Genomic DNA, 12,762 nt, shown 5'->3' on the forward strand with positions numbered 1-12,762 from the left:
GCACAGCACGAGATCTACCAGGACAGAGGACCACCTAACACACCCTCCCTCTACCCTGATCAATGCCCGAGTGAAGATGGCGGCGACTAGCGGGGAATTTATAGGATCCGAGTATCGCGAGATCCGACAACGGGATTATGAGTCAGAGCCTCAGTTTCACATTTGAATTTGGCGCCAATACCCGGATCTGTCTCGGATCCGACTCGGATCCGCAACGTTCGGGTGGGCTCGGATTTCATAAATCCGAGTGCGCTCATCCCTACTTTAAATGTACCAAACTAATTATTTTTGCTTAGTGTTTTTGAAACAATAAGTTAACAAGAATGCAACAACAGTAAAAATATTGTATGATATGTATTAAATTAGCCTATTTCTGAATAAAGGCTAACCACAGACTATAGCTCAAACAAATGACCTATTCACACATTGTAAGTGTAAGAAAATTACTGCACTTTTCATAACTGTTGCGTGAAATGATTTCTCCATACTTTGAATAGGTTTGCATGATGTTTGAAATGTATTATTTACTAAGCAAGATAATAGCTGATTGAGGCAACCCCAGGCACACGTGCCAGACGTGGCATGCCGACCACTTCTGTCTGGCACGCCGGGCACCTCAGCTGTCAAACTAAAGAAGCCAAAGATGCCTGAAATGGAGTGGCTGAGCAGGCGCAGTAGCTTCGTTTCGGCCATGTTCGGCTGCTTTAGTGGAGCTGCTCACAGGTTGTAGTGAAGAAGACGTTCGTGGAAGCACTGACTCCAAAGGTAAGTATGAGGCCCATTATGAATTTGGGGTACAACTGTGTGGCATATTTTGAATTGGGGCAACTGTGTGGCATACTTTGATTTGGGAGGCAACTGTGTGGCATACTTTGTATTGGGGGCATTTGTGTGGCATATTTTGAATTGGGGGCACTTATGTGGCATACTTTGATTTGGGGGCAACTGTGTGCCATACTTTGTATTGGGGGCAACTGTGTGGCATATTTTGATTTGGGAGGCAACTGTGTGGCATACTTTGTATTGGGGGTAACTGTGTGGAATATTTTGAATTGGGGGCACCTATGTGGCATACTTTGATTTGGGGGCAACTGTGTGCCATACTTTAAATTGGGGGCACAACTATGTGGCATAATAAGGATTGGGGGCACAATTATGTGGTATAACATGGATTGGGGTGATTTATGTGTGGCATAAAATTAATTGGGAGTATTACTGTGGCATAATATAAACTGAGGGCATTACTGTGGCATAATATGAACTGGGGGCACTATCGTATGGAATAACATGAACGTTTATTTGTTGGTCCCATTACTATTAATATTATCATGATATTAGCATGATAAAATAAGAAATAATTAAAGAAATAATTAAACACACACAGTAGTCGAAGTGGAAATTTAGTAGTGGTGGTATGGAAAATGTTAGCGGATGGAATTTTATAGTTTTACAATCAAAGCAGTAGAAGAATTGGCGGTATGGCATACTACCGTATACAGAACACTTTGACATATATATATCTATAATATAAAAGCCTAGCGGCGCGTGTTAGTCTGTGTGTGGAAAAAACTATTTTCTCAGAAAGGGCTCATCCAATTGACCTGAAATTTGGTATACTGACATTATTTGACAAAAAAAATAGAATAGTAAAGTTAGTTAACTTCCATCATCCCCCCTTCCCCCCGTGGGTGGGGTAGTAAAGGCTAAATTTACGATTTGGAAAGGGCTCATCCAATTGACCTGAAATTTGGTATATTGACATTATTTGACAAAAATATTAGAATAGTGAAGTCAGTTAACTTCCATCATCCCCCCTTCCCCCTGTGGGAGGGGTAATAAAGGCTAAATTTACAAGTTGAGGGCTCAAACTCATTTTTCTGAGGTAATTTTACCTCATGAACACACATGTGTATGCATGAGTATCATGCACGGGTTAACTTGTATAAATAAATATATATATATATATATATATATATATATATATATATATACACACACACACACACACACACTACTGGCACACCTGGACTTGAAGACATTTTTGCCGGTGCACTGATAGAAAAAGGTTGCCGACCCCTGACCTAACCTATATTCTCACTGACTGGCTTTGCTGTCCCTTGTCAGAGTAAATACATGCTGTGATAAAATACTACAGCTTAAAGTTCTTCTGAAAAATCTTATGTTAAGAGGTGGTCCCAGGTATCCAGTTGTAACATTTGTTGATGAGGAAGGGCAGCAAGGTGAGGTACACATTTGGGTATCAGGATAGATGTGAGCCAGTCAAAAGCTGGGGGACATCAGAACGGTACAAGCTAAAACCCTGAAAAGTTCCAAGACGCAGGAAAAGAAGTGTGGATCAATCTGCCAAAAGGAAAACACATTTGGCTGTAAAAGGAGGAAGTGACTTTGACAGGTGAATCGAGAGTGATCTTAGCACAGCTGCATCTGGAAGGCAAAATCTGAATGTGCACATACAGTTCTCTTTTTTAAAGACGTGAGTATTGTGCTTTCTGGTTTTGAAAGTGTACTGAAGCATGGAGTGGGTTAAGCAAGCTGATAAAAACTAGCACAAAACAAAATTGCTTTGTGAGAAGTCAGTTGCAGAGTAAATTGGTCTTCACTGACTGGTTTATTGATAAATGCACACATTGAAAAACAGATCTTTGGTAAAATTCCGCTAAGGCTGGGTACACTCTACAGTATTTTCAGCTGAGTATTGGGCAAACAGTAAACAGTGCCACAATATTGCATTAGTGTGTACACTCCAGCGATGAACGAGGATTGTTCCAAAGCGCAGATCATCATTTGATTGATTGTTCAGCAGAACTATAAATCTCATTCAGCTATAGAACGACATTCTTCAAATTCTGTGATGTGTATGTACTCACGATCAGGATCTCCATAGAATTTGCAGAGTCATGATCTTTTCAGTCAACGGTTATGACCATTGAAGATCTGAGGGTAAATCTTTTAAAACATGTATAGTGTGTACGCAAGAATCGGCATGCTGACTCATGAAAAAAAACAACTATTCAGCTAATGTCACATATTAATAATAAAGGCATTAATGATAAGACATTAAAAAATAAAAAAAAGTGTTTTTTTAAATATTATTTATCCCTCTCAACATTGGCACACGTTTACTGTGCATCGACGATGGGCAAACGCACCTTACCCGCCCTGTTCCTTCCCCAGAAATCATAGGCTTTATTAAGTGTCCTTTGCGCTCGAAGATGAATTGAACATGGCTGCTTTCTGAGGTGTATGTTCCAGTTCTGGGCATGCACAGAGTGATTTTGTGGATTGCATCCACAAACTCGACGTTTACGGGCCTTGATGAAGCAGGCCCAGCGTGTATAAGAAATGTGGGGACCGTTGTAGCTGCGAGCTCCATACATTTTGTGGTTAGGAAGAAGTATTTTTTTAACTATGCTAGAGAGTTTTTAATTTGAATATGCCATACTGTAACATTGCATTATTCTGTGCAAAGAGAAAACATTTTATGTATGATATAACTGAAGCAGTGGTCAAAGTGGGGCAGTATATGGAGGTATGCCATACCGCCACTTATCCCACTGCCTTCATTGTAAAACTATCAAATTCCATTCATTTAAATTTTCCATACCACTTCTAAATTTCCACCTCGGCCACTGAACTGAATTATAATGGCTGCTATGTTGGTGAAAGCTTTCAAAAGAAATACAGATATTACAGCCAGTCACTGAAAGCATTAAACAAATTAAGATATTTGCTTTCATTAGAGAAGAGCAGCTGTATCAAAATAATAGGGGAAAGGAAATTAGATTTTTTTTTTTAGAAGACATGGGCTAGTCCCATCACTGGATCCCTGGATCAGCTTCTAACCTCTATATTTCTTCCATTGTAATAAAGCAATAAAGTTAAAATAAAATATCCTACATTTCGGGAAGAAAAACAGAAAACCCATTAAAAACAGAGAATCTTGGTTAATTGGCCCAAGGTCCACTAAGGACAAGAGGTACACCTTGTCCAGCCTCTTATCAGCAGTATAATGGGATTAAAAAATATGAACCCAGTAGTGAGAGGATCAACTGCCCGATCTGTGTAGATGGTAACACCTCATAGGCCTTCTCCCTGTCTCCCTGGGCAGCAGCACAACAAATGCTTGAAAACATATCTAAAGAATCAGACAATTAAGCACAAGTTGTGGGCCAGAAAGATTTGATAGAACTACCTTATGCAAGTTATTCTGCTGTGTTATGGTGTGCCGCCCCTTGTGTCTGTCCTTCCTGCCAGGTTCCTGGGTAAAGATGAAAGACCATGGGGGTAAATGTATTAACATGCAGGTTCTTCAACACCCGCGAGTTCAGCGTCTTCGGCGATTAAATTTAAGGCGGCGCTGCATTGTAAAGGGAAACTTCCTTTTACAATGCAGCGCCGCTTTAAATTTAATCGCCGAAGACGCTGAACTTGCGGGTGTTGAAGAACCTGCATGTTAATACATTTACCTCCATCATATGTCTTTGGAAATATGAAATGTGCACAATGGAGGAAAATGCTCAAAGACACAGGTGCTTGTATGTCTGTCACAGGCCAAGCTTTGTGGTTGCTTATAGGTGACACTTTGGTAGGATTTAATCAGGCACATGCTAAATTAAGCAGTTCTGCTAATTTGTAGTTCAATGGACATGAGGGAGTGAATGAAAATGGTCTTTGCTGTTCCGTTTGGATTAACCCAGATGTTGACATAACTATCATTGTTACTGATATTTTAAAACCAATGAGAGTCATGGTAGACCTTTTGAACCTTGACCTTTGGCGTGATAGATGCTCTCATGTAAATCTGGTATTTATTCTACCAGGTACAGATCAGGTATATGACATTAGTCACAGCAAGAGGGACAAGCAGACTCAAATAAGGAGCTACTTCAAAATGAGTTACTGAGTGAGTTTCCACACTTATGAGTTGAAAGGATGTGGAAGATGGAGAAAGGTAACACTGGCATAATTGATGCAGTTTCAGGGCAGTAACCATGACTGCATGGTGGAGTATGAGAGTGTGCCCCTCTCTCCATTTTCCTCTACATTGCAGGAAGGAAACCCACATACCATGCCATGTAAAGCTGAAGAAGGGCTTGGCATTGCTTTGTCCCACCTAGAGTGTATCTAGCCATGAAATGGTAAATGATTTATAAAAATTTTTGGGGATAAAATAGTTTATGAATTTCTCCCAGCTTTAGAAAGATAACCAAAGACAAAATGTATTTTAGAAGCATGGATACATGAACCCCCCACCCCCCCCACCCACCCAACTGTATCTTTGTTTAAGGACAAATTGTTTTTGTATTGCGAATGGATTAGCTGGAGGCATCATTACACAAAGAGACACACACAGCAATACTTTCACAATATTGGAAAGTTTTATTGATTGTTTACCTCAGACAACCCAACAACTCATTCATAATTGCTTTAAACACAATCCATTCTCCTTTTATATTTTCCTCCATGGTCATGATATATGTACTGCTGGTGTTTTACATTGTTATTAAGTGGTGGAGCCGATGGCCACACCTGGATGTCTGTTGAGATCTGGTCTCTCAAGCATTGCACAGTTGCTTGTTTTGTTCTTGCTGTTATTGTTTTTCTCATTATGTGCTGCATTTTTCTTATGTACGCAGATGTACTTCTTCATTCCTAGTTTGTTACTATAATATACTATGTACTTTGCATTTGTATTATCTCTGTTACTCCGGTAAAAAAAAAAAAAGATAACCAAAGAAATTAGAACAACCAGAGTTGTTGCACTGCAAAATAGGATTACATTGGATTTTCTGTTGGCTAGTAAAAGTGGAATGTATGATATGATTGAATAAGAGTGTTGCACTTTTATACCTGAAAACACGGCTGATATAGAACAAAACTTCAAGAGCATATGTAGAGGCTAGAAAATTGAGAGTAGCAGACAACTGGTGTCTCTCATGGATAGGTGCACTTGGTGCAAAGATAATGCAGGGCTTACCAATTGTTACTAGTCTACTGCTGTGCATACACACTATGATTATATTTGTCAAACCTCAGGCATTATATAAATGTGATTTCTATTGTGTGACTAATTAAAAGTCATCTACCTGTAGTTGGAAGGGGGGGGGGGGGGGGGGGGGGAGAGTATGAACCACATTGGCCATATTGATATATACTTGTTTGATTCTTTAAATGTACCAGAATTATCCTTATTTAGTGTTTTTGAAACAACACGTTAACAAGAAAGTAACAAGAACAAAACTTATCATATTCTATGAAATGTGTTAAATTAGTCTATTTCTGAATAAACGACTGACCACAGACTGTGCCTTGAGCAAATGTCCCATTGACACACTGTAAAAGTAAAAAAATCACAATCGCTTCTGCATTTTGAGTAACAGCTATAGCAAATGAGCTCTCTACACTTTTCATAGTTTTGTATCATGTTTGAAATGTGGAAATGTACTAAGCAAGATAACAACTGATTAGAAACAATGCTACGAGTTGCATCTGATGAACTTTTAATCTGTTTTGTTACTTTCTGATTTACTTTGCTATGCCTTCTCTGCGTAAGTAAATGCTGTAATAAAAGACTACAACTCTAAGTTTTTCTGAACTACCTTATGTTGGGAGACAGTCCCAGATATCTAACATTGGCTAGTAGGCAAGTAAGCAGAACATGGGGGAGGGGAGCAACATAGTTACATTACATTGCAGTCATAGACAAACACTCTGCCACAACCAGAATTTGGTTGAACAGTATCCCAAAACAATTGCATTTACTGGATCAGAAGTTGTCATCTAGCAAGTGTAGCCTATGTTTCGTTTGAGACGCAATCCCTGGTTTCATTGTATGTTATTTGCTACAAATGTAAAAGCAAATGAAAACCAAAAACCAAATTATGCAATAATATGTATCTCATATTTCTTTTTTTTATTTGAAACATGGAACAGAGAGGCTTGGAAATGAATGCTAATAGTAATGAAATGGATGGAGATGGAGGACAAAAACAGGTTCAAGACAGAGTCATAATAAAGATGGCAGTGACAAAATAACTGAATACACCATCCCTGACCGAGAGTGTGGAACCTACCAGACCTAATTCCTGTACCCAATTTACAGCAAAATGGAAAGGGAATTGGTTTCAATGGCCCACTGCTTGTGGAGTCCAGCAAACTCTCTCTCCACTCTATGCTTTTAGAGTTGAACATGTTAAACACAATTACTGAACTGAAATGACAAATAATGTTGGGTGAAAGAGAAGTTTAGTAAGTTTAGTGAGGTCAAAACCACATTATGTTTTCCCTTAACATTTTTGGTCAATGTATGACAAATCAAAATTTTTGGTGAAATCGCAGTTTATTGTTTTTTTAATTCAGTTTATTTGATTTAGACCAGTGATGGGCAATGTGATACACTTCAGGGACTGGATGGAGCGTACCTCTAACTTATTATCAGTGATGTTACAACACTACATTTAATCAAAGAAAAAGACATCTATCTGCAATAACATATTAACAGGCACGTTAATGTAAAATAACCTAGTCTTATAAGCAGAGCCGGATTAACAATAGGGCTAAAGGGGCCACAGCCCAGGGGCCTCGGGCAGCTGGGGGTCCCGTCGGCATTCATTGGGTCGTGGGCGTTCCCGCCCCTGCTCCGACTGTCACCTGTTCAAGGGAAATGGCAGGCAGCTAATAGCAAATGTTATGCCTCATGGCTGGGGGGGCCTCATGGGGAAGGGGCCCTCACAGTACCCTTAGCCCGGGGCCTCCCTTCCCTTAATCCGGCCCTGCTTACAAGTTATAATAAACAAATCTGACATTAAAGCCGGATGGACCTGAAGGCTGCAGATAAAATCTCAGAGGGCCTATGTGGAAGTATGGCTGTCTGTGCCCATCACTGGTTTAGAAAATTATATATATATTTTTTTGGTGCCTAAGGATGTTATTTACTAACAATGTACAAATGTGCAGTAACCCATAACAACCAATTGAATACTTACACTAGAAAGCTAATAGCTGACTGGTTGCTAAGGGTTAACACACATACTAAATAACTCACTGTGTGTAGTATAAATGGTGACCGTTTATTTAGTGTTTTTTGTAATATGTGTCCTCCAGCTGGAAAACGTAGAAAAAAAAAGCACACAATTAAAACAAATAAATACTAGTCAACCACTGGCAAATCAACTACTTTACGTCATTAATAGCAAAAAAAAAAATAGTGCTCAACAATGTTGTCAATCTGCAGAAATAATATGCAAATTCTTGTCAAATCTTACTGTTGCACTCCCATATTCATTATGGCCTCCACAGTAACAAAAAAATATTTAACTCTTGCACAGTACTTTACACATACATGACTTTTTTGAGAAAACTGGAACTTACCGTGCACTTATTTGGTTTCTCCCCAGAATGGACCCGCATGTGAATGAGAAGTTTATAACGAGCATTAAAGGGCTTATATCTTCGGGGGCAGCCTGCCCAAAAACAAGCAAAGTCCTCCCCTTTCCTCTGATCTATATGAACCTTTTCGATGTGCCGTACAAGCTCGTCCTGCTGATCATATAGAGCGCTGCAGTCAATCCATCGGCAACAGCGCTTCCCATTAAAGTCATCAATTTCTCCCTCCTCTTCAAGCAAAGGAACCTGACCAGGAGGTGGGAGTGACAGCTGGTGGGAATGACCTAACAAGTCATGTTGTTGCATATGTTGATGGGCATGGTAAGGTGGTGGTGGACCTTGATGAGGAGGAGCTGTGAGAGAAAGAGGAGTCTCTGGAATCATGTCAATGGTGCCACCTGGAAAATCATCCACCCTTTCACTTTTTAAAACTCCCATTGTCTGCCCTTCATTCAGCCCAATACTATGCCGTACCACCATATTGTTCATCGCATCAGACTGCAAACTGTTTTGTTCCAGCTGCTGCATACGCTGATATTCTGCTGTCACATTCTCAGGAATTGATACATTGTCATTAATGGCAAGAAGACTTCTCTGACAGTTTGATCCAGTAAATGTTGGAGGGATACAGCTCCCCCTGACTCCTAAAAAATGGCCATAAACTTCAGGTTGAGGCGAAATGTTAGCTGGAGAAGCTCTGGACCCATTTATGTAGGCAACTAATGAAGTTGGTGAAGTGCGAATGATTGTATTAAAGTCTATTCCTATACCGTCAGATAACGGAGACAACGAAAGAGCTCTTTTCTTTGATCGTGCCGAGTGGGATCTTGGAGAAGAATGTCTTGGACTAGGATAAGGTGAATAGTTGTTCTCAATGCCAAAAAGATATGAAGGCAATGAGTTGGTGACACTATTATTGGACATAGAAGTTCCTGGTGGGAGGCTAAGTAGATCTCCTGGCTCACTACCGTTTTGAGATCCATGGTTAGAAGGATGAATTCTATATCCATAAGACCATTCCTGTTTAACACTCATTGTGGAATGACTCTCCGTTAGGCTTAAAGTTGTAGAGGCAAGAGACTCACGTGACATAAGAGATCTAAGGGAAAAAAATATATATATATATTTAAGGGTTTTGTTACACAATAAATCTATCAAACATATAACAGACTTAGTTTCTCATTCAGACTGTATATTGTTTGAGCTCTATTAAATGGTAAAGTGTTAGTTTCTCATGGATTACAATACCTATTAAATTAAAACAAATGGCAGAAAGAACATTTCTTACACAATGTACGCTTGTTCATAAATTACTATTAATGAATCAATCATGTTGAATAAATCCTCACACTATACAAACAATCCAAATAGTCTTGGTGTAACTCCTTCAGGTTTTTTAGTGGCAAAAGTGTCAGTACTATTTCACCTGTTGCAATTACAAATAGAGTAAAATATATTGATATTATGCAGGGGAAATCAGAATGTGAAGAGAGGTTGATTACATGGAGAGTGGAAATACAGGTAACTTATGGAATTCAAGATAAATCATAGGTAAAGTTGATGAAGGATGAGATCAAGTCAGTACATGTATTGTAATTGGGAATTCAAAGAACATGATCAACTACATATTGGATATATTAATGTTTTGATACCAATGTACTGTAAGAGAACAGCATTAGATTTTGACAAATGTTCAATTTTTAACTCTTTTTAGCCTCATGTCTGCAGATTGTGAAATCCAAATTAAGTGTGTGGGGACAGCTTCATCAACTTTACACCTGATTGTCATATTAATTATTGAAAAATTTGACTCAAATTAACCTCCTAATAGGGCTGATTTGATGGGTGGGGTACGTTAAAATGGCCACATTAAATCCGACAAGCTTGTAAATGACTTTGAAATAACGATGCCTATAAGCCCTACACTAATCAAATAACTACTTACCATATTTCAGACATGGGCTTTGTCTAGCGCTTGAAATTCACGTCCACTGTACCATCCGAATGTGTTAAACAGCTACAGTGTGAAATTCCGTCATTTAGTATGGGCAGAGTGAAAATGCCAGTTTGAAAGCGTTAATACCTGGACCCCACGTCTGTATAATGGAATTTAGGCGTGGGGCCCGGGGATTGCTGCTTTAAAACCGACATTTTCACTCTGCCCATACTAAATTACGGAATTTCACACTGTAGCTTTAACACATTCGGATGGTACAGTGGACGTGAATTTCAAGCGCTAGACAAAGCCCATGTCTGAAATATGGTAAGTAGTTATTTGATTAGTGTAGGGCTTATATGCATCGTTATTTCAAAGTCATTTACAAGCTTGTCGGATTTAATGTGGCCGTGGTAACGAGTATCACCGGATTTGATTATCATAGATGTTCAAGATAGCACATATTAGATGAATTTTTTTTCAATAAAAACATTAAAATGCATGATTAGGAATTAGATGAAGACTGCTCAACAATTTAAGTCAAAGTAATGCAGGAATAAATATAATTCTAAAGGATTCACAGCTTTTCTCACACTGCTGTACATACTGTGCAGCTTTCTGTATGAGGCCCACCTGCCATGTACATTATATTCTTCAGGAGTCAAACAGTATCTTAGGGCTATGATTTGGGTTTTTATGACACAAATTTTCTTTACGAGGGGAGTTTGTGTTATGTTAGCAAGTGGATTGTCCCCATTTGAAATGTCCAATTGTAGTGTAGAACCAGGTGCAAACTGTAAAAATGGCATGACTGGTGACCAACCATTTGCATTATTTTACATTTTTTTACCTGAAGAAATTAGTTATGGATAGGGTTATGATCATGAGTCTAGACTACCTCTATAGATGATGATACTTAACTGCTCCCGTATCAGGTTAAACATTGAATATGAGAAAATTTAGAAAGTGACCCTCCACACTCCCGTTTGGGAATAGAACACCTCAGCTCTGTCACTTCAGCCACCTCCGATTTACGACTGGCTTCTAGAGCCCCAGGGACTGAAATGATAATCGGGCCTATTGACACTGAACTGTTAATGTTGACGTGACTCAACGTCTTATCCTGATTCAAGTCCATATTTTTCTGGGACTTTATACTCCCTCCAAACTCATCCTCCTAATATTATTATCTTTCAGTATACTTAAAAAAGGAAAATTGATGTCACCATTGACCTCCAATAATACACAAAATTGATCTCTAGTTACCATTGAGACACAGAATCGAACAGTAATAAAAGGCATTAACATACTTAAAACATATATACAATAAAAGTGCTAAATACCATAACAATAAAAATGTTACAGGCACCTAACTGACATACTAAAGGCAAGCATAACAAAACAAAGTAGCCTTTCAGAGTGGGGATATGTATTTTCAGTGGATGTTTGCTCATCTACTTCAGGCATAGCAATTTATCATTCAACACACAGCACTCTATTTGAATGCTCCGTGTACTGATGGGGCTGGAAAATATTCTATATGGTTCTTGTTCCCACCACAAGACACCCAGCTGCAATTAACAGCAGGGGTCCAGGCTTACAGGTGGAAGCTTTTATAAAACACCATGAAATTGCCCCTAATCAGAAGCTCTAATCTCTCCACTAAAATTTGTTTTTCTTTTTATCTCCTATTAATTCATTATTTTCTACTTACAACGTTCCTATGAATATTAATCACCATCCCTATTTTCATTGCACAGATATTTCCATTCTTTCTTAGACCTTTCTGGGTGATCTAATATATTTTAATAGAAGATAATACCAAATATTTATATTTACTTTCTCTATTAAATCTTATTTTCCAGTATACCAGTATTTACTGTACATACGCATTTGACAGGTTCGTTAATCAATGCAGAGGAGAGCGCGAAGATCCTTCTCCTGCAATGCTCTCCCCATAGGATTGAATGGATAACACCATCAAAGTCAAATCCCCTCCTTAACTGTACACATTTCACTTTTTCTGCTTACAAATTTTGCAGTTTAACTCATTTGTGGGTAAATAAGAAATATAAGAAAAACAAATTCTTAGACATACTCCACAAACTGTCCAATAAAAGTGGATCTAAACCACTTTCTCTAAAATAGACTTATACTAAAACCTCATACGAAGGAAATAAATACATGCAAAGTGAAAAATAACTACATCTGTATATAATGTTCTCTACCAGTTTGAGCTATTTATCCCAAAGAAGTGGCTTAACCAGTTTGCAATGGAAGGAGAAATTGTTTAAAGACACTTTACATTTTAACAGGCAAAGCCAGGTTACGCATGAAGGAAGAAAGTCATCTTATTGCTGCCAGCCAGTATCACTAATTTGCCTGGTGATACTAGCTGCCAGCAGTAGCCCTTTCACTGT

At 38.7% G+C, this 12,762-nt stretch overlaps 1 protein-coding gene across 2 annotated transcripts in view; it reads right to left on the bottom strand.

The window, feature by feature from the left end:
- Positions 1 to 12,762, bottom strand: part of GLIS3 (GLIS family zinc finger 3) — a 358,155-nt gene that overhangs the window by 257,691 nt on the left and 87,702 nt on the right. For both annotated transcript variants that reach the window (XM_075191338.1, XM_075191347.1), the window contains exon 3: positions 8,392 to 9,505. In XM_075191338.1, coding sequence (XP_075047439.1) covers positions 8,392 to 9,505 — 1,114 coding nt within the window. The remainder of the gene's footprint in view (positions 1 to 8,391; positions 9,506 to 12,762) is intronic.

The sequence above is a fragment of the Mixophyes fleayi genome, chromosome 1 (assembly GCF_038048845.1).
Source record: "Mixophyes fleayi isolate aMixFle1 chromosome 1, aMixFle1.hap1, whole genome shotgun sequence".
Taxonomy (NCBI): Eukaryota; Metazoa; Chordata; class Amphibia; order Anura; family Limnodynastidae; genus Mixophyes; species Mixophyes fleayi.